Here is a 26,219-nt window from a genome sequence, read left to right on the forward strand (position 1 = left end):
CAGAGAACAGTACAGTTACCAGCATGAAGAGAGAGCCCCATCTGGGTGAACACCAAACCTACAATAAGGAGTTTTAGAAAGGGATTATTGGAATTTCAAAGGCTGCAAGAAGAGTTACCATTCATGACAGCAAATCTAAACAGAGTAGGCACACATTTTATTCAGGACAAGTACAGTGTTATGGAACTTCAGCAAGAAAATTAACTCTTAAATACCTCATACTGATAATACTGTCAAAAAATACATCTTTAACAACAGTGCTGTAAGAAGGTGAATTTAGAGTTCATTCTGGTCAGACTCAGATAAAGGAATTACATGATTCATAATAAATTCTTGTGGCGTGTAGTCATGGTATTTATCTTCGATAAAGGATGTGACAGTTAACCAAGGTTTGTATTTAGCATTACAAAAGTAGCACAAAAAAACATTACGTACCACAAGTATCTATGTCAAACCAAAGATAATTATAGAGAAATAAAGTTGATTCTTCAGTGTGTTGCTGTTGAACTTATGAAGCAAATTCATTGCGTGTTCCACGGTTTCTGACGTGAATCAAATTCTACTGTTTTCAACAATATAACCAATATTAAGACCACTAAATCTGAAAAGTATATAGATTCCAAATTTTCTTCAAATCACTCATCCTCTTGCATGTAGAGTCTTTGTTGTGTCAAAACACAAACATCCAGCATTGGTTCAGGTCGAAGCAATTCTAACACCTGAAACAAAAATATGCAAAGTATTCATAACATTGTGGACAGGAGCCATAATATTATGGGGAATGCCATTCTTCTGGCTGCTGGGACTGTCATGTCACACCTAGGATAGGGTCAGTGGATTCATATCAGAATGAAGCAATGCTAGGCAAAGGCACGGTAAACATGTTTCTGCAGCAACAAATCAACAGAGGAACTATTGTTGGAAACGGTGTTTTCTGTGTGATCCATGCCAAGGCTACACAGTACTGCATGATTCCCAGAGTCAAAAGACAGTAAAATATGACCATGAGTCCTGCAGGACTCAGAACCAAGAATGACTGTGCTAGCAAGGACCAGCAGCCATTTGCCTGACCTGAAGTTAGTAAGTGGTCACAATTGGTTAGCAGTTGCAGTTGGTGGTTGGCATGGGCATGGAAGCAGAATCTCTGTTGTTAGAAGTCTCTACCTAGCAACTACCAGTGAAGACAACAAACTGAGAAGACTCAGTGTGTGCTGTAGTTATTTGTAGAGCAGGTAAATTAGTGACATGGTCATAGTTAGTTGCAATTGTAAGTGTTCAACAAATCAAATACACAATTCAGACCTTGTGCCTGGACCTTCCAGGGAGTTTGATTTTTGATATTTTAAATTATTTTATTAAAGTTTAGGAAACATGAAATCATGTCTGAGTTAGAAAGATGAATTTATCTATGGAAATGGAGACTGCTCCTGTTTCCTGCTATTCATGATTATTCATTTCCGTTAGTTAGCCGCTCCCCAAGATGATGGAAGAATTATGAGGCAGTCAGGAAGGACCAAAAATGGGAAAGTTGCTAGGATGGAAGGGAACTTAACCAATGGGAAGTGACGATTCCCAACGCGTCCATGAGGACAGAAGCGTGCCCACGTTTCAAGACGGTATAAGAAACCTGGAACAAGGGGCAGAGGCAAGCACGCTATGGCTGGACGCTTGTAGCTTGACGCTGTCAATATAACATTACTCGAGCCTTCAGGGCACAACTACGCCGGGGTGCGAGGCGCACCGCTGAGACGAAGGACAAGAGAGACGGGTCCATAGTTGCAGCCCGATAGATGGCGTAAGTACTTGCCGATGGCTGGTCACACAAATTAAGGTTGTATTTCATTCAGGTTACGATTAAGTCACTTAAGTATCAGAATAGAAACCAGTTAGATTTAAAAGTTAACTTGTGTATGTAAGAGAGCCCAGTTGTATCACTACGCTCAGGCAGGACACGCCAGACGGAGCCTGAGGCCGAAGGCAGGACGGCCACGGTCCTTAGTCTGATCGAGTTAGCGAGTGGAACATCAGACATGGCATGAACATTTGTGCGTGATTATCACTAACAAGCTAGGAAGCTCGGGAAGGTATATCACTTGCTGTATTAGCAACCATGTTTGTTAGATTTAAGAAACTATGAATTTTTACCATTGCAGATTAGGAGAGTAGGTTAAGGTAGTGCACTGTATTTAAAGAGAGATAAGGAGTATGAAGATTATTCCGTACATGTTGTAACCACTTATATACACATATATATACTCGTATATGCAATGTGTTTGTGTAATTAAGAATGTTTTGGGTACTATTGCCACTGCACCCTCACCCTTCCTGACCTGGCGAGAGATATCTTCTGGTGACCACAGGGTAAGGTTAGGCAACCACCCCTGCGGCACAACAGACCCCATGTGTAGTCACTTGCACAGGTATCATATAAGGCTGTACAAGAATGACAAAAATAGTTGCAACTTTGTGAGACACACCAGTTTCACAAGTAAGCATACATGTGCTTATAGATATGAACTGGTTGAGGTCATCATGTCTACTGTTGCTCTCCTTCCATAGGTATCATCTATGTCCTTAGTATAGATGCATTTATTTACACAGTAAAAAATTTCAAACTGCTATCCAGTAGTTTCTTTTTTAGTTGCAGGCCTACTATTTCTTCAAGTATTTAATACAACATTCAGGCACATAATATGGTCCATACTCATAGCTGTAACTGTCAGCATTTAGATAACAGGAAGATTCATTGTTTTAATTTATGAAGAAACGTTTCATTACAACAGATATATATCAGAAACATACTAAACATGGTATTCACTTATGCTAACGTAGCAGCTCTAGGACGACCAAGTTACAATTTTGTTATAATGTAGTATTTCAGTATCCTGTTGCACTAACTTATCACATATACACACATATAGAGTGCTAGTACTTAAGAGGTGACAGCCCGCCGACGCAGGGTAGGAGAGGTATTGGTAGTGGCAGGGAGACCTCCAGCATGCCGACAAGTGTGGAGAATGCAGTACAGGCGTTCTCAAAAGGAAATAATTTCTTACCTCATTGTGATGCATAGTGATGGTGGTTTAGTCTCGTTGATGTTCACACATCCGATGTTAAGTTTAAGTGCTGAATGGTACACTATTATACACTTCACTGTTATAAACATGAAGAGTTTATTTACATATTACACGGGTCTATTCTAAAGGGGCAACACCGGCAATGTCCACATAGATATCATCTCCACATGCCTCTCCTTCCTCGTCACCACCAGATGAATCGGAGCTATCATCAGAACTGTCATCACTATCACCGCCAACATGGAAGACGAACTCCTGTCCTGTGTCCAAAAGGCCTTTCCATGCCATTAATTGTTGCTCGATGTTCCTTACATGTTGGCATCTACGTTGCCATTCTTCTGCAGTTATGGAAGCCAATTTTTGGTCTGTCAGTTTAATGACGTCATCCATCTTAAATTTGGTACTGTTTTGAGCAACCCAATTTTTTACAGTGGCCCATATTAACTCAATTGGGTTGAGTTCTGGGTGATATGGAGGGAGTCGTAAAATACTGTGATTGTGTTCTGCAAAGATTCCATGTATTTTTTTNAGGCATTAGGGATGAAACCTTGCTCTCCCCTTGCATGGATAAAATGAGCCGCTGGCCTTTGGACACAGGGAAAAATAATCCCTGGATGGATCCATCACTCCATGCATATGGGGCGGTGTGTGATGAATGAATATAGGTTTCATCCATGTAGATGACTGGGCGGCCCTCTTCCCTATATTCTTTAATTTGCTGCAAATACTGAAGACGTTTGGTTCTGATATTATATCGTTCCACAAGTATCTGCCGATTATTTTTTGTTTTCTTCCAGCGGAACCCCAGTTTCAAAATAATTTTCTTTAATGTGGAGATGCATCCCTGAAAATCTAACGTTTTCTTCAACTTTTCGTGAACTTTTTTCAGGGAAGGTCTGCGTTTTTCGACTATGTAAAAGTCATTAATTGTTCTTCGCACCACAGACTTGTTAAAGTCGTCCAAAGTGGCCAATGGAGATTTCCTAGGTATTTCTTTATGGGGTGTCGAAAAGGAAGTGGAAGCCCCAGATTCGATATTTTTTGTCTCTCTTATTATTCTTCTGACACTACTTTCTGATACACCCGTTGCCTTTGCTACTTCCACTCCTATGTTCTTCACTGTAATTTTTGGCCCAGCCTCTTTCATATACGTGGTGTGTTCAAAAAGTATCGAACCTTCTTTTTTCCCGCGTAAACCAATGAAGCGCAGGAGGCTCCCTTCGATGGGGATGTGGAGGGGACATTCATGGGCAGTCGTGAATTTTTTCCCGCCCGCAGAAAGCGTCAGTCGCTGGCAGTCGGCCTGTGAGTGAGAACGTGTAGTGAGCGCTCGTCGGATTCCAGTAAGGTGTAAAATGACGGAACAACACGAGCAGCGATATTGCATCAAATTTTGCCAAAAGCTTGGCGATACCCAAGTGGAAACCATTCGCAAGATTCAACAGGCTTTCAGGGATGATGCTATGAGCAACTCATGGACAAAGGAGTGGTACAACCGCTTCAAAGATGGCCGCACATCAGTGGACAGCGAACCGCGTTCAGGCAGACCCTCAACAAGCCGAAATGAGAATGTCATTGAGCAAGTGCGGACTTTGGTCATGGAGGACCGTCGTATCACAGTCCGAGAACTTGCGAACGAGATAGGGGTAAGAATTGGATCGGTACATTTAATTTTGACCGAGGATTTGGGCATGAGGAGAGTGTCTGCGAAATTCGTACCGAAACTGCTAACAATGGAGCAGAAGCACAGGACATGCTGGACAATGCAAACAGTAACCCCAACTTTCTGAACACCGTGATCACAGGCGATGAGTCGTGGGCTTATGGGTATGACCCGGAAACCAACATGTAGTCGTCACAGTGGAAACATCTGACATACCCGAGGACAAAAAAAGCATGGCAGGTCCGCAGCAATGTCAAGGTCATGTTGGTCGTTTTTTTCGACTCCCGTGGGGTTGTGCATCATGAGTACGCACCACAAGGCCAAACCATCACAAAGGAATACTACCAGGAGGTCCTTCATCGCCTTCGTGATGCTGCGCGGCACTAACGACTGGATATGTGAGCAGCAAAAACTTGGCAGCTCAATCATGATAACGCACCCGCCCATTCTGCGCATCTGATTCAGAATTTCTTCGCCAAACACAACATCCCTGTGGTTCGTCAGGCTCCCTACTCCCCTGACATGGCTCCATGTGACTTTTGGCTATTTCCCAAGCTGAAAATGCCGCTGAAAGGAACCCGATTTGAGTCAAGAGAAGACATCATGCGGAATGCGATGGCACGGCTGATCACCATTCAAAAAGACGTGTTCCAGAAGTGTTTCCAACAATAGCAGAAGCGCTGGGAGAAGTGTGTGCATTAGCAAGGAGACTACTTTGAAGGGGATTAGAGTTTTGTACCTCGAAATCAATAAATGTATTTCTGCCGACCAAAGGTTCGATGCTTTTTGAACACAATTACTACCAATTTCTCTTGATTGTGAATGCAACACTTTTCCACTCAATTTACTTTGTGTAGGTGGCATGTTAAAGGAGATAGAAAAAATGTACAAATATAAATAAACAAAAAAGAAAATCAAGAAATAAAAATAAACAATAAATAAAATATTAGTACAGTAATTAGAGAATAACTCAAATGCGACCCCAAGAGTCAAAACTTTTTAACTTGACTGTACAGGGAAGAATGCTCTTGGGGTGTCCGCTCGCACTGAATGCAGATGAACGACTAATCACAACACCCCTCAACTTTCACAAATGGACCTGCCCATCCACTGTGCAGCTTTTCCTGGACTGTCACCTCCAAATACTAGAACATTACTTCTGTCTCAAATGCAACTTTATTTTTCCTTTACTCCTCCTCTTTGCTATGTGTTTCGGCCACAACCATCCATCATCTGGCAACTGTTTTTCTTCCTAAAACCACTACACTGTATTTAAAATTAATTCTGATTACAGTGGCATCACAGTCTAAGACAGAACTGTCTTTGCCCGCTCGGAACACTGGTGGTCAATGAGTTCAAATCCCACTCAAGGCATGGGTGTCTGTGTGCGTTTATTCTGTGTTTGTGTTGTTCTGTGTATAGGCAGCAGCCTTGCAACGGGCTGACAGCCCCCCCCCAGGAGTCCTAGTGACTGTGTATAGGATTAAGAAACTGAAAAAGTACCCAAGGCCCAAAGGGCTATAGAGCTGTAAGGGAGGGGGGATTTAAAATTAATTAGTTCCAAATTAAAATTTTAATGTACACATTAATCTTAAATATAATTAAGATTTTAAAAAATAAGAAGACACCATTAATGAAAACAACAACAAACACGAAGTTACAAATGTGAGACCAAGAATCAGTAGGTATAAGTAACATATGACTGTGTCAAGCTTCTTAGCATAAGAGACTGTAAAGTTTCTGCTAAGTGATGATAAACACTTAATGGCAATATTTTAAATATTCTAGTATCTTACCTCATATTTCTGGGACTCTTCAAATGCATACAAGATGCTTGTATCACACAGCATCATCTTGCAGTTTGCAAGAGCAAGGATACAATTCCGTAGACGTGCGATTACTTCCCTGTCTGTACGTGGGACAACCTGTAGATCAATCGAACAAGCAGATGAATGCCAAGTCCAGAGGATATGCTGGCTTCCTGCCTTCCTCCCCAAACCCAGGAGCTTGGATATAATGACTGGCTATATGCTGGATGTTTTGGATTCAATTCCCAGCAGGGGCAAGAGATTTTCCTCTTCTCCACAGCATCGAGCACAGTATCGAGACTGGCTCTGGAGCCTACCCAGCCTCCTATCCAATGAACACCAGGGGCTCTTTCCCAAAGAGTAAAGTGGCCAGGCTGTGAAGCCATGATATATATAATAAATGTGGTAACTGCACCCTAATTTTAAAAATAAACATTTTTCAATAAACATGCATGTCATAAATAATATCACGTGTATGGGTGACTTGTAAGACAGGTTTGGATTGGTAATTGGATTTATTGATCACTCCTTGTACAATCACTCATAATTACAATAAATTACAGTAACTAACAATAAATCTTCAGCTGAACCCTTCTTCCTTGGCTGCCTAGGACTCACTCAATTCTGATCTGGACTGCCTCCATTCTGACTGGACAAAACATCTTTCATTTCCATATCCACAGAAATGTATGTTGATCACCCGTACCCCATATCCATGGAAATTTCACCCAATAATGGGTTGGTTTCCAAGTATCCATCTGCACACAACATGTTTGCCAACCTGTTCCCTAGCAATGAGTCTACACATCATAATAATAAATATATTAGACATGGTGTCCTGCAAGGTTAGATTCTGGGTCCATTGTTCTCATTTATATAAATGATTTACCAAAACCTATAAATGATAAAACTGTACCTATATTATCTGCCGATGACACTAGTTTGTTAGTTAAAAACTGAAACGATGATGATCTCTGTGTGAATATAAACAATGCTTTCCATAGTATAAATGAATGATTCGAAGTAAACCAACTTTCAATAAATTTTAACAAAACCCACTACCTTTAATTTACAGCTAGAAATAATAATCCTAAATCTGAAATAAAAATTGTATATGATAAAAAATAATTACATCTATATCCAATATTAAATTTCTTGGAATATTCAGTGATAACATAATGAGCTGGAAATACCACACTGAATATATTAGTTCTAAACTAAGTGCAGTCTGCTACATAATAAGATCGCTTAAACCATACACGTCCATAAATACCTTAAAAATGGTTTATCACTTATTTTAATTTATTTTAAATTATGGTTTACCCTTTTGGGGTAACTCACCCCAAAGTATAAAAATTTTTAGAATGCAAAGAATATAATTAGAATTATGTTGGGACGCAGAAGGAGGGATTCGTGCAGGAACTTATTTAGAGAATTAGAAATCTTACCTCTGGCACATACCGTAATGTGTTTGGAATCCAGAAGGGTCACTTCTATGGAAACGCTAGAACAGACCGTTGCATAGGAAGCAACAATAGCGATACTGTAATTCTAACAGTGAGCATTGCATAGAGATTTTCCACGGTTATAACAGAAGCTCACTGTATAGCAACCATTGAGGTATAAATAGCCCAGCTTCGACAAGAAGAAGTCAGTCTGGTATTAACCGCCGAAGAAGAGAGTCTTCAAGAAGCTGCCACTGAAGATACTTGGAGCTACAGAAGTATTGGCCGAGACATTGTGTAAGCAGTAATTGTAATGCTGCAAGTGCTAATGGTTGTAAAGCGTATAAGTGTGAGTGTCCAATAAAGATTCGCTGAATCCGAGACCCACGTGAATGTATTTGTTGAGTGAAATATCCAACATGTGACAACTGGTGTCAGAAGTGGGATTACGAACTCGAACACGTTTCAATGAATTATACTACCACACGATGGAGATGGAAAAATGATTCAAAATGCTGAATGAGATGAAGGCCAACAGAAAAACCGACAAAGAAGAGATGANGATATTTTAGCCAGGATATCATAAAATCTCTTCTTCAATTTGAGTTAGGGGCTCTGTTTAGTTGTACATTATGGTAGGGAGCATTATCAATGACAAGGACAGAATTTGGGGGAAGGTTAGGAATAAGTTGCTCCTTTAACCATTTTTCATAATTGGTGTAGTTCATGTCACTGTGGTAGTCTCCTGTTTTTTGGTGGGACAGGCATTAGGGATGAAACCTTGCTCTCCCCTTGCATGGATAAAATGAGCCGCTGGCCTTTGGACACAGGGAAAAATAATCCCTGGATGGATCCATCACTCCATGCATATGGGGCGGTGTGTGATGAATGAATATAGGTTTCATCCATGTAGATGACTGGGCGGCCCTCTTCCCTATATTCTTTAATTTGCTGCAAATACTGAAGACGTTTGGTTCTGATATTATATCGTTCCACAAGTATCTGCCGATTATTTTTTGTTTTCTTCCAGCGGAACCCCAGTTTCAAAATAATTTTCTTTAATGTGGAGATGCATCCCTGAAAATCTAACGTTTTCTTCAACTTTTCGTGAACTTTTTTCAGGGAAGGTCTGCGTTTTTCGACTATGTAAAAGTCATTAATTGTTCTTCGCACCACAGACTTGTTAAAGTCGTCCAAAGTGGCCAATGGAGATTTCCTAGGTATTTCTTTATGGGGTGTCGAAAAGGAAGTGGAAGCCCCAGATTCGATATTTTTTGTCTCTCTTATTATTCTTCTGACACTACTTTCTGATACACCCGTTGCCTTTGCTACTTCCACTCCTATGTTCTTCACTGTAATTTTTGGCCCAGCCTCTTTCATATACGTGGTGTGTTCAAAAAGTATCGAACCTTCTTTTTTCCCGCGTAAACCAATGAAGCGCAGGAGGCTCCCTTCGATGGGGATGTGGAGGGGACATTCATGGGCAGTCGTGAATTTTTTCCCGCCCGCAGAAAGCGTCAGTCGCTGGCAGTCGGCCTGTGAGTGAGAACGTGTAGTGAGCGCTCGTCGGATTCCAGTAAGGTGTAAAATGACGGAACAACACGAGCAGCGATATTGCATCAAATTTTGCCAAAAGCTTGGCGATACCCAAGTGGAAACCATTCGCAAGATTCAACAGGCTTTCAGGGATGATGCTATGAGCAACTCATGGACAAAGGAGTGGTACAACCGCTTCAAAGATGGCCGCACATCAGTGGACAGCGAACCGCGTTCAGGCAGACCCTCAACAAGCCGAAATGAGAATGTCATTGAGCAAGTGCGGACTTTGGTCATGGAGGACCGTCGTATCACAGTCCGAGAACTTGCGAACGAGATAGGGGTAAGAATTGGATCGGTACATTTAATTTTGACCGAGGATTTGGGCATGAGGAGAGTGTCTGCGAAATTCGTACCGAAACTGCTAACAATGGAGCAGAAGCACAGGACATGCTGGACAATGCAAACAGTAACCCCAACTTTCTGAACACCGTGATCACAGGCGATGAGTCGTGGGCTTATGGGTATGACCCGGAAACCAACATGTAGTCGTCACAGTGGAAACATCTGACATACCCGAGGACAAAAAAAGCATGGCAGGTCCGCAGCAATGTCAAGGTCATGTTGGTCGTTTTTTTCGACTCCCGTGGGGTTGTGCATCATGAGTACGCACCACAAGGCCAAACCATCACAAAGGAATACTACCAGGAGGTCCTTCATCGCCTTCGTGATGCTGCGCGGCACTAACGACTGGATATGTGAGCAGCAAAAACTTGGCAGCTCAATCATGATAACGCACCCGCCCATTCTGCGCATCTGATTCAGAATTTCTTCGCCAAACACAACATCCCTGTGGTTCGTCAGGCTCCCTACTCCCCTGACATGGCTCCATGTGACTTTTGGCTATTTCCCAAGCTGAAAATGCCGCTGAAAGGAACCCGATTTGAGTCAAGAGAAGACATCATGCGGAATGCGATGGCACGGCTGATCACCATTCAAAAAGACGTGTTCCAGAAGTGTTTCCAACAATAGCAGAAGCGCTGGGAGAAGTGTGTGCATTAGCAAGGAGACTACTTTGAAGGGGATTAGAGTTTTGTACCTCGAAATCAATAAATGTATTTCTGCCGACCAAAGGTTCGATGCTTTTTGAACACAATTACTACCAATTTCTCTTGATTGTGAATGCAACACTTTTCCACTCAATTTACTTTGTGTAGGTGGCATGTTAAAGGAGATAGAAAAAATGTACAAATATAAATAAACAAAAAAGAAAATCAAGAAATAAAAATAAACAATAAATAAAATATTAGTACAGTAATTAGAGAATAACTCAAATGCGACCCCAAGAGTCAAAACTTTTTAACTTGACTGTACAGGGAAGAATGCTCTTGGGGTGTCCGCTCGCACTGAATGCAGATGAACGACTAATCACAACACCCCTCAACTTTCACAAATGGACCTGCCCATCCACTGTGCAGCTTTTCCTGGACTGTCACCTCCAAATACTAGAACATTACTTCTGTCTCAAATGCAACTTTATTTTTCCTTTACTCCTCCTCTTTGCTATGTGTTTCGGCCACAACCATCCATCATCTGGCAACTGTTTTTCTTCCTAAAACCACTACACTGTATTTAAAATTAATTCTGATTACAGTGGCATCACAGTCTAAGACAGAACTGTCTTTGCCCGCTCGGAACACTGGTGGTCAATGAGTTCAAATCCCACTCAAGGCATGGGTGTCTGTGTGCGTTTATTCTGTGTTTGTGTTGTTCTGTGTATAGGCAGCAGCCTTGCAACGGGCTGACAGCCCCCCCCCAGGAGTCCTAGTGACTGTGTATAGGATTAAGAAACTGAAAAAGTACCCAAGGCCCAAAGGGCTATAGAGCTGTAAGGGAGGGGGGATTTAAAATTAATTAGTTCCAAATTAAAATTTTAATGTACACATTAATCTTAAATATAATTAAGATTTTAAAAAATAAGAAGACACCATTAATGAAAACAACAACAAACACGAAGTTACAAATGTGAGACCAAGAATCAGTAGGTATAAGTAACATATGACTGTGTCAAGCTTCTTAGCATAAGAGACTGTAAAGTTTCTGCTAAGTGATGATAAACACTTAATGGCAATATTTTAAATATTCTAGTATCTTACCTCATATTTCTGGGACTCTTCAAATGCATACAAGATGCTTGTATCACACAGCATCATCTTGCAGTTTGCAAGAGCAAGGATACAATTCCGTAGACGTGCGATTACTTCCCTGTCTGTACGTGGGACAACCTGTAGATCAATCGAACAAGCAGATGAATGCCAAGTCCAGAGGATATGCTGGCTTCCTGCCTTCCTCCCCAAACCCAGGAGCTTGGATATAATGACTGGCTATATGCTGGATGTTTTGGATTCAATTCCCAGCAGGGGCAAGAGATTTTCCTCTTCTCCACAGCATCGAGCACAGTATCGAGACTGGCTCTGGAGCCTACCCAGCCTCCTATCCAATGAACACCAGGGGCTCTTTCCCAAAGAGTAAAGTGGCCAGGCTGTGAAGCCATGATATATATAATAAATGTGGTAACTGCACCCTAATTTTAAAAATAAACATTTTTCAATAAACATGCATGTCATAAATAATATCACGTGTATGGGTGACTTGTAAGACAGGTTTGGATTGGTAATTGGATTTATTGATCACTCCTTGTACAATCACTCATAATTACAATAAATTACAGTAACTAACAATAAATCTTCAGCTGAACCCTTCTTCCTTGGCTGCCTAGGACTCACTCAATTCTGATCTGGACTGCCTCCATTCTGACTGGACAAAACATCTTTCATTTCCATATCCACAGAAATGTATGTTGATCACCCGTACCCCATATCCATGGAAATTTCACCCAATAATGGGTTGGTTTCCAAGTATCCATCTGCACACAACATGTTTGCCAACCTGTTCCCTAGCAATGAGTCTACACATCATAATAATAAATATATTAGACATGGTGTCCTGCAAGGTTAGATTCTGGGTCCATTGTTCTCATTTATATAAATGATTTACCAAAACCTATAAATGATAAAACTGTACCTATATTATCTGCCGATGACACTAGTTTGTTAGTTAAAAACTGAAACGATGATGATCTCTGTGTGAATATAAACAATGCTTTCCATAGTATAAATGAATGATTCGAAGTAAACCAACTTTCAATAAATTTTAACAAAACCCACTACCTTTAATTTACAGCTAGAAATAATAATCCTAAATCTGAAATAAAAATTGTATATGATAAAAAATAATTACATCTATATCCAATATTAAATTTCTTGGAATATTCATTGATGACATCATGAGCTGGAAATACCACACTGAATATATTAGTTCTAAACTAAGTGCAGTCTGCTACATAATAAGATCGCTTAAACCATACACGTCCATAAATACCTTAAAAATGGTTTATCACTTATTTTAATTTATTTTAAATTATGGTTTACCCTTTTGGGGTAACTCACCCCAAAGTATAAAAATTTTTAGAATGCAAAGAATATAATTAGAATTATGTTGGGACGCAGAAGGAGGGATTCGTGCAGGAACTTATTTAGAGAATTAGAAATCTTACCTCTGGCACATACCGTAATGTGTTTGGAATCCAGAAGGGTCACTTCTATGGAAACGCTAGAACAGACCGTTGCATAGGAAGCAACAATAGCGATACTGTAATTCTAACAGTGAGCATTGCATAGAGATTTTCCACGGTTATAACAGAAGCTCACTGTATAGCAACCATTGAGGTATAAATAGCCCAGCTTCGACAAGAAGAAGTCAGTCTGGTATTAACCGCCGAAGAAGTGAGTCTTCAAGAAGCTGCCACTGAAGATACTTGGAGCTACAGAAGTATTGGCCGAGACATTGTGTAAGCAGTAATTGTAATGCTGCAAGTGCTAATGGTTGTAAAGCGTATAAGTGTGAGTGTCCAATAAAGATTCGCTGAATCCGAGACCCACGTGAATGTATTTGTTGAGTGAAATATCCAACATGTGACAACTGGTGTCAGAAGTGGGATTACGAACTCGAACACGTTTCAATGAATTATACTACCACACGATGGAGATGGAAAAATGATTCAAAATGCTGAATGAGATGAAGGCCAACAGAAAAACCGACAAAGAAGAGATGAAGACCATGCAAGAAAAGGGGGAGGCAGATAGAAAAGCAGACCACAAAAATTTGCTGGCCAAGATGGACGCAGACAGAAAAACCGGGCACAAAGAACTACTGGCCAAACTAGAGGATGACAGACAGGCCAATAGGAAAGCATGGCGAGAAGAGATGGCCGCCATGACAGACGACTGGGGGAATGATAGCCACAAGAAGTTAGTGGCTGAAAATGACACAAAGATGACTGCCTGCCAACAGATGGAGGCACAGAAAGAAGATGTCCCCAAAGTAGACGCTGAAGTAATGCCGGTCGGGGAACCGAAGCAGAAAAGGCGCAGGGACCGAAAACTGGCCACGGAGCGCTGCCGCCAGAAAGCGAAGGATGCAACACGGGAAAATCGCGAACCCCAAGAGAGATTGGCTGTTGCCCGCACAACATGCCATGTGAAATTGGCATGGCGAGAGGAGGAAACTGACAAGAAGATGTTCCGTCACGCGATAGTGGCACGATACATGAGAGACATCCTCGGGCCGAACACGACGCACCGTGCAAAGGTGGCACGGCAGAAGGAAAGTGTCGAGAGAAACTGTACCATGGCCGTGATTGAGCGAGCAACCCAAAGAGCAGGGCTACTCAGGGAAAATTTAAGGGCGCACCAAGAAGGAAAAAGAGGAACAAAGGACCAAGGCGGCAAGCGGCCGCCGTATGTGAGAAAGAAGAGGGAAACCGTAATTGTAATGCTGCAAGTGCTAATGGTTGTAAAGCGTATAAGTGTGAGTGTCCAATAAAGATTCGCTGAATCCGAGACCCACGTGAATTTATTTGTTGCATACAATACCCAGCACATGACAATACTATCTCTTATGCTCTTTGTGATAAAAAACATAAACAAATTCATAGTAAATTGAGAGATTCATGGAATAAATACCAGACAGCAAAATAATCTCTATCAGCCGCTTGTAAATTTAAGGAAATACCAAAAGGGAGTTTACTGTTTAGGAACAAAGGTCTATAATAATCTACCTCAACATATTAAGGATATACTGAGTGACACTAAGAGTTTTGAGGTACAATTAAAACAATTTTTATATTTACATTCTTTTTATTCTTTACAGGAATATTTTGGTTATAAATCTAGTGAAATGCTACATTTGGAGCATGGCTTTGTATGAGGCTGAAACTTGGACACTTAGGGCAGTAGATGAGAAACACCTGGAAAGCTTCAAAATGTGGTGTTGGAGAAGGATGGAGAAGATCAGTTGGACCGATTATGTGAGAAATGAAGTGTTATTTAGAGTCAGTGAGCAGAGGAATATCCTACACGAAATAAGAAAATGGAAGGCTAATTGGATTGGTCATATCTTACGCAGTAACTGCCTTCTAAAAGAAGTTATTGAAGGAAAGATAGAGGGGTGGATAGAAGTGACCAGAAGACGCAAGAAGATGCTGGATGACCATGGGGACAGAAGAGATATTCTCATTTGAAGGAGAAAGCTCTAGATTGCATTAAGTGGAGGAACTGTTTTGGAAGAGACTGTGGAACTGTTGTCTGACAGATTACTGATCAATGAATGAAATCTTTTTAACACATTGAGGACCGGTCACATGATATCATGCTTTTGGCTTTTAAACGTGGTGGACCGGACGCATGACATCATGATTTTAGGACACGTTACATTGTAACACACTATACCATTCTCTGGTGCCACCCAAATGAATGACTACTGCGTAATATTACTCCGGAATGTTTGCTTAGTAGGCAGTAACTTGACCTCACTGTTTTGGTTCCCCTTCCAAAGGAAAATCATCTTTGACCCTTCAAATTCTTATGTACCAGGCAGGAAGTTTGTGCAATATGAATCAAGGACAGAAGTGCTCAGAGAGTGGCAGTGACAGGAGACAACAAACAATTGTGGCCACAGAGAATAAAAGTGAACGTAGCTCCGACGAAAGTGCAGGTAGTAAAATTGCGGGGACAGCCACATGGGGAAAAGTAGACAAAACACCTACTCTGGGACAGTTTACTGGAAATCCAGGGGTGAAACAAATTCCATCAGACCCAACACAAGTGTCTGAAGTAGAAGAACTGTTTTTTGGAGATCGGGATACTCGTGTTGGGAATATGATTTCCACAATTCACAATTCGAGCATGGTTGATGTTCAAAGGAGACATGGAAAAGTAAAGAAGCCTATTTGTATTTCTGAGTATAATATGTTCATGAAGGGAGCTGACAGAGCTGATCAATACTTGGCCTATTATTCTCTTCCTAGGAAAACAATAAAGTGGACAAAGAAAGTTGCCTTGTGGCTTATAAACTGTGCCATTTTCAATTCATTTTTGGTTTACAAAAATCTAAACCCTGATTCAAAATTAAAATACAAAGCAATTCTGATGAATGTGGCAAAGGCTTGGGCTACAGACCAGATGGTGGCGGCAGAACGAGTCAGACACAGACTTAGTGCGACCAGGCCCATCAACTCCCACCCCACGCAGGCCTCATGTGGACCCCCCTTGGGCAACTCTCAGGTGATATGCTGAAACGTACCCTCGTGAAAATTGTGAAGAGTGAACATACCAAGGGGAAGCATCCTTCTAGGTAATGCTGTGTTTGCGCAGTTCATAGAAAAAGGAGTATGACTGCCTACATTTGCAGGTTCTGTGTAATGCCACTTCACAAAGGGGAATGTTTCCAGAAATATCACACCCTCAAGCACTTCTAGGAGCACTGGTAAGTGTTCTCCAAAAACTTTAGTTCATAAAATTAATTAGGAGATTTTATATTAATTTTTAAAGTGAACAGTGCACAAGTTACGGTACTGAGTTTAAAAATGCCGGTCCCCAGGGTGATTTAAATATTTAAATTGCCGCTCCTCAATGTGTTAAGATGCGAGTAGTTGTCTTGCTTTACAATTAAAAGAAAACAAGATTGTCAGTCTGTGTTCTGGTTTTTAGATGCTTATTTTAGATATACACAATCTTTATATCACTGTATACTAGTCTTTATTTCAATTTATTATATAATTAATGTATGTTATACAAAACTCATTAATGACATTGTGTTCTAACTATTGAATTTTTAATTAATAGACTTGTATAAAACTGTACAAATTGTATAAGGTTTGCCATTACTTTTACTGCTAAAATTAACTTATTTATTATATTGTGTATGTTTATCAGTATTTTATACAAATGTGTATGCTATTGGCTGACAACTGTAATCCTTAGTTGTGACTGTAACTAGGACGATCTCCACATGCGCATGAGAATGTACTCTCAACAGGATTTAAGGAAGGTGAATAAGTGAAATAAAATGAAATATGGTAACCATCATACGCTTTCAGTCTCTGTCCACCAAATGTCACTTTTAAGCTGGCACTCATTGTAACCTAAAACAATCACCCATATCCAATGGTAATTATAAGGTAGTATACAAATTAAAAAGTATAAAGTTGGGGTGGCCTCCACTGGCATAATATTTATATCAGGTTTTGTGAACATCAGTCGGGTTTCTTCCACAGTCAAAAGATGAACAAATACATACACAGGTAACAGTCTCATTTATAAGACAGTAGGCTGAAAACATTCTGCATCAATACAAAATTCTTCTGACGAACTCTGCACAAGCACTTTCCTGCTGGATAATAATTTTACATCACCTAAACATAGTGGCAGGCAAGACAGCTCAGCCAGTATAATGATGGGCCATAGGCTGGATAGCTGACATGTTGCAGTTTGATTTCTGGTGGGACAAGAGAGTCTTCTCTTCTTCAGAGTATCCAGACCAGCTTTAGGGTCCATCCAGTCTTCCATCAAGTGGGTAATGGAAGCTTTTTCCTTGGGGTTAAAGCAGGCAGGGAATGAAGCTCTTGGCTCCATGTAGTGCCAAGGTTAAGACTGTAGATCTATACTCGTATGCCCACTCCCCCATACATCTTCATGGCATACTACTTCAATTTTACATTTTAACTTTTTCATTCATTCATCAGTGACTGTACAGCCCTTCATTAGGCCCTGGCCTCTTCTTTAGTTTCATAATATCTTTTATACAGATGGCAGGACTCCTTGGACAAGTGACCAGCCCATAGCAAAGCCACTACCTCCACACAGGAAAAAACAAACAAAATAAACACACACAGACATCCATGCCTTGAGTAGGATTCGAACCCATGATCCCAGCATTTGAGTGAGTGAAGACAGTTCATGCCTTAGACCGTATGATCACGGTGATCAGCTTACATTTTAACTTTACCTTACCTAAATATAGCATTAATAACAAGATTTACAGATCCAGATGTCTGTGTAGGAAAGGAGGCTTTATGAGTTCTGTGATAAATTCATTTTTATTAGTGTCTGCTGAAGTCTCCTTTCTTGTCAATCTAACATATTTCTAGCAGAAGCAACGTAAAGAGTAAAATATTACAACTGAAGGTCATATCCTTGAAAAAATTGAAGACATTTCACAGCTACGCTATCAATTGTGCTATTTTTAGCCTGAAATTATAAAAGACCAAGATCCCACCTCATTTTGTTTCTTACCTCTAAGAGATTCTCTGTGAATCCTCCTAAACCATTCTCTTCATCTTCACTGACAGTTGGGCAAATCCAGATAAATCCATTATTACCAAGAATCATACTTGCTCCACAAGGCAAATTGTGGAAATGTGTTTTGCGACGTTTCACCAAAGAAGGGAATACTTTCACTAGAACACCTTGGCACAGCTGGAAGAAAATATGGGGAACTCAGAAAAACAGTTATTGTAAAAGACATTAAATGTACACAGATGCATATTAACCAAAGGAAATGTATATTGTAGCATGTAGACCCATTGCTAAGTAATGAATGTGTACACAATGGCTGCTGCTAGGTAATGTCTACAAATAGTAACACAGGAATGGTGTTCTGTGGTCCAAGCGACAGCCACATAATACAACAACAGAAGAACTGCTGGGAGAGGGGTTTTTCAATGCGGTCCATGGCAAGTTTACATAAGGAGTCAACTGTGCGTTGTGAGCGAGTTCAGCAGTTGAGTTAGTGCAATTCAGTGAAGTGGAGAAAGTTCATTGGTGAGTGAGTGAGTGAGTTAGAGGACTGCTGCAGTTCAGTCCTGGTAGCTGAGGCACAGGGATAGATCAGGAACCCAGAGGAAGGGGAATGACTGGTGAAGACACAGCAGGCTGAGAAGACTTAGTGCATGCTGTAGTCAACTGCACAGAGTGAATTAGCAATAGTGCTATAATTACTTATAGTTATTATATGTAAATGTTCAATAAATCCAATTACCAATCCAAACCCCATCTATAGTCCCCATATAAAATCATGACAGTATCTTGTACTTAAGTTTCTCATGGTGGTGACTATTACAAGTACAGTCTTCTGGGTTATAACCTGATGTTTCAGATGAGCAGACTGCCTCACTCTTCATGGTTGAAGAGTATGCCAAGGAATAAACCAGCACAACTGTGTGTACTCTTTGACCCTGAAGATGGAGGCAATATGTTCATCTGAAACATAAGACTCTCTCCAAACTACACAGCATTACAGTCCAAATGACCACACTCTTAAAACATATCTGCTGAAAGGAAACTCATTCTAGAAAATCTTTTTTTATCTCTGCTTTATATTGGACGCATATTGGATTGTACTAGTGCCACAACAGAGAAACTTTTCTACCCGGAACCCATCAACATTATTAAAAAATCCATCTATATAAGATTTATGAGTTGATTTAAAATACTGTGGGATATGAAAATGTTATACTGCCCTTTCCAGGAATATTTTACTGTTTTTATTGATCTTGGAAGTAACAACCTGTCTCGACAAATAAACACGTTGTCTCAAAGAAAAAGATAACAACCTGTTTAAATGATTTAATTACAAAACAGAATTAAAAATCACCTTGCCATACTTCAGACTTCTTGTATAAAGGGACAAGGAGCCATCATCATATATTTTCTGTACCTCAGCACTGATCAAGTCACCTTCTTGTAGATACTTCCTCATCATCTGCTCATCCTCTGTGCCTCTCCTTCGCTGCAAATGCCACAAAATAGATAAATAATACTAAATTAATCCACGAACTGCTGCTACTACAGTACATCCAACCATATATTATTCACCAGTTCTCCTCCTGGTAAGTTGACAGATGATAAGAGTAATACAGAATCCAGCCTTGAATTGGTATCTACTTTCCATCGTTTCTGTTGAACTTCTGTAATTCTACCCACAACCACATCACCAATTTCACCATTGTAGCGGTTCTTTATGGGTCGCACTGAAATAAGTTTGTTGACTTGCTCAACGACTCCTGCTACTGAAGCAGTAAGCGCATCTTCTTCCATGTAGGTTCCATGTCCTCTTAAATGATAAAACAAAATTATTCATAATCAGTTTCACTAATAACAGACTTTTAGTCTACATTGTAACAGGTTAAATGGACATGAGACTTGGGATATGGAATGTAAGAAGTCTGTAGAGGGCAGATTCACTCAGGACAGTGGCAGGAGAAATCTTAAAATATGAATTAGACTTAGTGGGAGTACAGGTTTGATGGGACGGAGGTGGCACTGAACCAGCAGGCAAATATACATTTTTCTATGAAAAAGGGGATTAGTACAAGAGGAGATTGAACTCAGGTAATGCTTGCTCCCATTCAGTCCAGAACCTTCTGTTTTCTCGTCTGCTGTCTAAAACATAAAACTTATAGTATATAAAACAATAGTTTTGCCTGTGGTTCTGTATGGGTGTGAAACTTGGTCTCTTGACATTAAGGGAGGAACATAGACTGAGGATGGTTGGGAACAGGGTGCTGAGGAGACTATTTAGACCAAAGACAGATGAAGTGATAGCATACTGGAGAAAACTCCATAATAAAGAGCTTCATAACTTGTACTCTTCACCAAATATAATTAGAATGATCAAGTCAAGGAGGGTGAGATGGGCAGGGCATGTAGCATGAATTGAGGGAGAAGAGGAACACACATAGGATATTGGTAGGGAAGCCAGAAAGAAAGAGACTTCTAGGGAGACCAAGATGTATATGGGTGGACAATATTAAAATGGATCTTAGAGAGCTAGGATGGGGTGATAGACTGAATTGATCTGGCTCAGGATAGAGACCAATGGATGGCTTTTGTGAACATGGTAAAGTACCTTCATGTTGCATAAAATGCTGGGAAGTTCTTGAGTAGCTGTACAACTGGCGGCTTCTCAAAAAGGGCTCAGTTCCATGAAGTTCGTTAGTCACCGCAACAGGTTGCTTTGTAAAACTATTTTGATCTATAGGAGTACAATCTTTTTAAGTTAAAATTCCATGAATTTCAAAGACAGACCAAATATTTCAGAGGAACATATCACTTCTATCTTCAGGACCAAAGAGTAAGCCATGAAGAGAAACCAGCAGAAGCTGGAAGCAAGGTCAACAGAGTCCAGCAACTCACCACTATCATCGCATCTGATATGCAAGAGTTCTTTAGTGTCAGTGTAAAGAAGTGCACTGTTTTGTTTCTTTCAGAGATCATGGTAAGTATAGTTACTATGCTTATTCTAATGCTTACCAACAATCTTGATGTACCATGTACAAAGTGAGGTAGCCCAGAGTTAACATGAAACTAGAGTAATACCCACTGAAACTCAATGAGTTATTTAATGATACTTTTTTCAGTACCATGTCTATAACATGTCACAATATCTGAGAATACAAAGTGAAGTCTACTGTATGTTATATACACTTCTGTTCTATTAACTTCACCTGTTTTTCCTTATATTCCTTCCAGTCATACATTTTATTGAATGATGCATCAATATCAATGTTTAATATTATCTCCAATGAATAACATTAACAAATAGTCCCCTTCACAGAGTATACCACACATATTCACATAAGAAAATTTCCATACTCACAGAAAAGACACAATGCACTGGAATAAAGACAGCTCATGCATTTGTGATCAATTGCATAAATCATATTTATAAAAAAAAAAGTTTGTGTTCAACAGTTTGTTGCTGTAGTAACCCAAAATTGCATAATTTCAAACATTTAAATCTCACCACTGAATTACTTTTTCTAAATATTTAGAAGAATATGCAGCTAATGAATAATTAAGATTTATGTATAAGAATTAATTGTGACTGCCAGTTGATTAAACTTATATTTTATAGTGTGACAGAATTGTGAGCATGAATGTGAAATATGCTTACATTCATTTGTTTTTACTACCCTGTAACTCTCCAATACAGAGTTTTCCCTAAGCAGTTGGTACACATTCACAGTTCTAAAAATCCTGAGGATTTGTCACAAAACCTGCTACATGAGTGTGAGGCATGGTGAGGTCAGCCAGCCCATACTCAAGTTTCCAGAGCATCGGAGTGCTCAAGACTTCAGAAACATAAAGAAAAGTGAGCAGTATAATTTTCTGGGATATAAAACACTACTTCATTCTGGTTTCTTGTTTGGCTTATTCTTTGAATCTGGTGATGGACATGACATGTTCCTCCAAAACATCAGTTAATTTCCAATGTGCTACATGGTTCCTAGGAGATAGGGCTCTTCATAACTGCTGCTGTGAGTACCTCAAAACTTATGTAGATTTCACATAGTTTGCCAAAAATTGGGTATTTTTCTGCTCCCCTGACATGTGCGCATTGCATACCCTCCTAATTTAATCGCTGTAACTATATAAGCAAATGAAAAACTATGTATTTTTCTGTGTTCCAATGTCAGTTCTATATTAGCTAAAAACTACTTGAGATGATAGTGTATTGGAATATTACAATTAGAGTAGTTTGGCACACAGGTACCAAAATTCTGGAACAGCCTGCTGCAAGTTCATCCAAAATCTTGATGCCTCTCTAGCAAATTACATGCTGTCATAACCCAAAACACCATACTGCTGACATTCAACACAGTGATTACATAAAAACTCACATTTTCAGTACTTCATTTTCTAGCACTTATAATCCCTGCTCCTCCCTCAGAATAAGATATCAAAATTTAAAACCACATCAAGCAGTAAATATAATTTTGGCTCCATTATTTAAATCTGTGTGAGTTCAGAAGGAAGGCAATTATGGCTCTGAATTGAAATATGGCATATTGTTTTTAACTAAAGATTCTTCTAAAGGCATGTTGCTGGTAATTTCAAGGTCGAGTCACATAATGTACATGCAGGTGGGCGAATTTTACTTCGAAGCTTGCAGATAAATCTTTTTTTCTCTTTCTTTCTTTTCCTCCTTTTCTAGCTATCCTGAATATATGTTCCTGAAGTAGAATCTAAAGGTTTCTGACGATGGTGGATGACACACAGAATTACTGAGGCTTTGGACTTCTTTCATCGTCGGGAATTTTAGGTAATCACTGGTGATTGAGATTAGCTCTTTCTAAGTGGCCCAACTGAGTAGGTGTCTTCCTTTCTCATCTGAAGAAGGAAACAGATCCAGTTTCCGAAACGACGTGCCCTCTATTACCTAAAATTCCGGACGATGGAAAAGGTCCCAAACCCCAGTAATTCTATGTGTTCCTAAATTTCCAAATTACTTCAGAAAACTCCAAAAAGACTAATTTCATTGGAGAATGACTATCATTAGCTCATCGAGGGACAACCACAGAGGCGCTTACAATCAAAACACAAAACTATAACCAAACATACGAGCATTAACCCACCTCATAAAGCCAGATCTACATGTTATTATTTCGCCTGGAGTATAAAGCCGAGGAACTTCAGAAGTACCAACAATAGTGTTATCAATCCTCTGACTTGCTAAACGTATATGCACATTCTGTGTCATCGTAAGAAGACAATTGTAACCATTTGAAAAAAATTTAAATAACACAAATCAACAAGAAGAATTTCTCCTGTGAAGGATAGATATATCGAATTATTAGATATAGTAGCTCGCCATTCGAATATTGCAACCTATCGATTAATAGTACGTATAAAATGTTGCGAGTGATTTGCAAAGAAGCGGGAATGTATTCGCTGTATTCATTTGGAAAACCGTGAAAATGATACGATCAGGCACCTAAAATGTACCTGTGAATATTACGTAATTTTCAAGCTAAGTTTTATTCTTTTTCATGTCTATTTTCACTGTCTCTGTAGCATCGTAATATAATGTGCTCTTATACATTTGCACGCTGCCAACTTTAAATAGGCACACAGTTTTTTTACCGTCACTGTGAATGGTTTTGGTGTGTATATTGTTACCGTCGTGAATTATAAGGGAAAATAGAGGGGCGGATAGAAGTGACCAGAAGACGAGGAAGAAGACGTAAGAAGATGCTGGATGACCTTGGGGACAGAAGAGGATATTTTCATTTGAAGGAGAAAGGTCTAGATCGCATCAAGTGGAGGAACTGTTTTGGGAGAGACTGTGGACCTGTCGTCTTGACAGATTACAGATGAATGAATGTGAATTACAATTAGTGATGGGCAGTGCCGAAGCGCCTCTCTGGTCTAGTGGTCAGAGCTGGTCTGTTTTTGTATCGAGCAGTATACAGTGTATAGACGGTATTGTATTGTATTGTATTGTATTGTATTTTCACCCGTTTTGCTACATAGTAACATTTGGACACGTCATTCAGTAATATAAGTTAACAAAATAAATCTACATAGTTACAAGCATACTACGAACTATACTGATTGATTAATTGATTGATTTATCCAGGAGTACAACTTAACGAACAAACCTACAAAGTTACAAGGATACTAACAACATTTTACAATTTTAAGCAATATTTAGATACTACATTTGAAAAAGAAAAAAGAAAAAATACACAAATTATTGTATACAACTTATGATTTGCTATGACATCCAAATATGAGTACTTTCACCATCCATCTTTTTATTTAAAACTAACGAATTCATTTATCGTGTAAAAGGAATGTTTCAATAAAAAGGATTTTAAGTCTCTTTTAAAAACTGAAAAACCCACTGAGTTTTTTATTTTGTCAGGCAACTTACTATGAAATTCTATCCCCATATTTACCACACTCTTTTTAAATAATGTAGTTCTACAGAACTGAACATGAAAATCCTTGTGTATTCTTGTATTATAACTATGAATATTTATATTCTGGATCAAATTTGCTTTGTGCTTTTTTATGTAACACAACACCTCGAAGATATACAACGAAGTAACCGTAAGGATGCCATAATCTTTAAACATTTGCCTGCATGACTCTCGTTTACCAAGTCCACTAATTATTCGCAGCACCCTCTTCTGCATTCTAAATACCTTTATACTATCACCTTCACACCCCCAAAATATTATGCCATATCTCAATAATGATTGAAACTTTGCAAAATAAATGCTTCTTAACATATTTGGACTCAAAACTCCTCTTAGTGATTTAATTATGTAGGATGTTTTACTAAGTTTTGAACATAATGACTGGATGTGGGTACTCCATTTAAGGTTTTCTGTAATATCTATACCTAAAAATCTCAGTTCTGATGAATAAGCAATTTCCAAGTTGTTATAAAATATCCGTGGTCTAACTACAAACCTACCTTTACTAAGCTGGAATGACATACCAACTGTTTTTTTAATATTTATTAAGAGGTTATTTTCCTTGAAACCACGTTTCAAGCTGTTTCATGATCTTGTTTATTTTCTGTTGCGCTATGCCTTCCTCTTTATCAATAACAAGCACATTAATATCGTCTGCAGACAATACCATTTCTCCACCATGTACATTTAGCGCGAGATCATTTATGTACAGAAGAAACAGTAGTGGTCCCAGAATTGACCCCTGTGGTACCCCATGTATTGTTTCCCTTAAAGGTGATATAAATTTATTTTGGGTCTCTTTATTCAGGTAATTTGTTTCAACAAATTGTACTCGGTGGGATAAGTAAGATTTAAACCATAAATTAGTGACCCCCCTGATCCCATAATAGTTTCATTTATCTAGTAGTATACTGTGGTTTATCACATCATATGCTTTTGTCACGTCAAAAAATATTCCTATAACATGAAATCGTCTATCCATTGCCTCCTGTATACTCTCAATGAAGGTCTGGGAAGCTGTTTCTGTCGATTTGTTTTTTCTAAATCCATTTTGCACTTCTGTTAATATTGCATATTTTGTTACAAAGGAAATCAACCTGTTATACACCAGTTTTTCTAATATTTTAGAGAAAACAGGCAGAACTGCTATTGGCCTGTAATTAGAAACTTCATGTCTTTCTCCTTTTTTATACAGCGGTCTTACTTTAGCTATTTTCATCTTATCTGGAAACACCCCTGATTTTAAAGAGGTGTGGGACTGTTGTCAATACTCAAATAGACAAAACACAAAACTGTACGATTGTATATATTGAATCGTTTAAAGTCAGTATACAGAACACAGAATACACGTATAATATTAAAGCGTTGGCTGGCCTGTCTGGGCGGTGATGCAGAGCTGAGCGTGCCGGTAGGATCGACGGACTCGGCCGGTTGCTGGGTTGCGGAGATGCGTTCGCTGAAGGTCCGCGGCAGCTATGTCAGTTGCCCGGAAGCAGAAGTGGAGTTGATGCCTCTGATTGCGTT

At 39.5% G+C, this 26,219-nt stretch overlaps 1 protein-coding gene and 1 long non-coding RNA gene across 2 annotated transcripts in view; one reads left to right on the top strand and one right to left on the bottom strand.

Annotated features, from left to right (window-relative positions):
- LOC117282064 overlaps positions 1–14,840 on the top strand; it is a 29,735-nt gene extending 14,895 nt beyond the window's left edge. Inside the window, exons 2-3 of the long non-coding RNA XR_004512659.1 lie at positions 1,465–1,795; positions 14,801–14,840. This is a non-coding gene — a long non-coding RNA (uncharacterized LOC117282064). The remainder of the gene's footprint in view (positions 1–1,464; positions 1,796–14,800) is intronic.
- LOC111861247 (exosome complex component RRP4) lies at positions 137–23,567 on the bottom strand. Its single transcript, XM_023845661.1, has 6 exons — positions 23,346–23,567; positions 19,804–20,041; positions 19,583–19,717; positions 18,223–18,405; positions 11,686–11,814; positions 137–719 (listed from the first exon to the last, which is right to left on the bottom strand). The coding sequence occupies exons 1-6, from the start codon at positions 23,468–23,470 to the stop codon at positions 636–638; spliced, it is 894 nt and encodes a 297-aa protein (XP_023701429.1). The 5' UTR covers positions 23,471–23,567; the 3' UTR covers positions 137–635.
- Between the last annotated feature and the right edge of the window lie 2,652 nt (positions 23,568–26,219).

Source organism: Cryptotermes secundus, unplaced genomic scaffold, assembly GCF_002891405.2.
Source record: "Cryptotermes secundus unplaced genomic scaffold, Csec_1.0 scaffold5437, whole genome shotgun sequence".
Lineage (NCBI taxonomy): Eukaryota > Metazoa > Arthropoda > Insecta > Blattodea > Kalotermitidae > Cryptotermes > Cryptotermes secundus.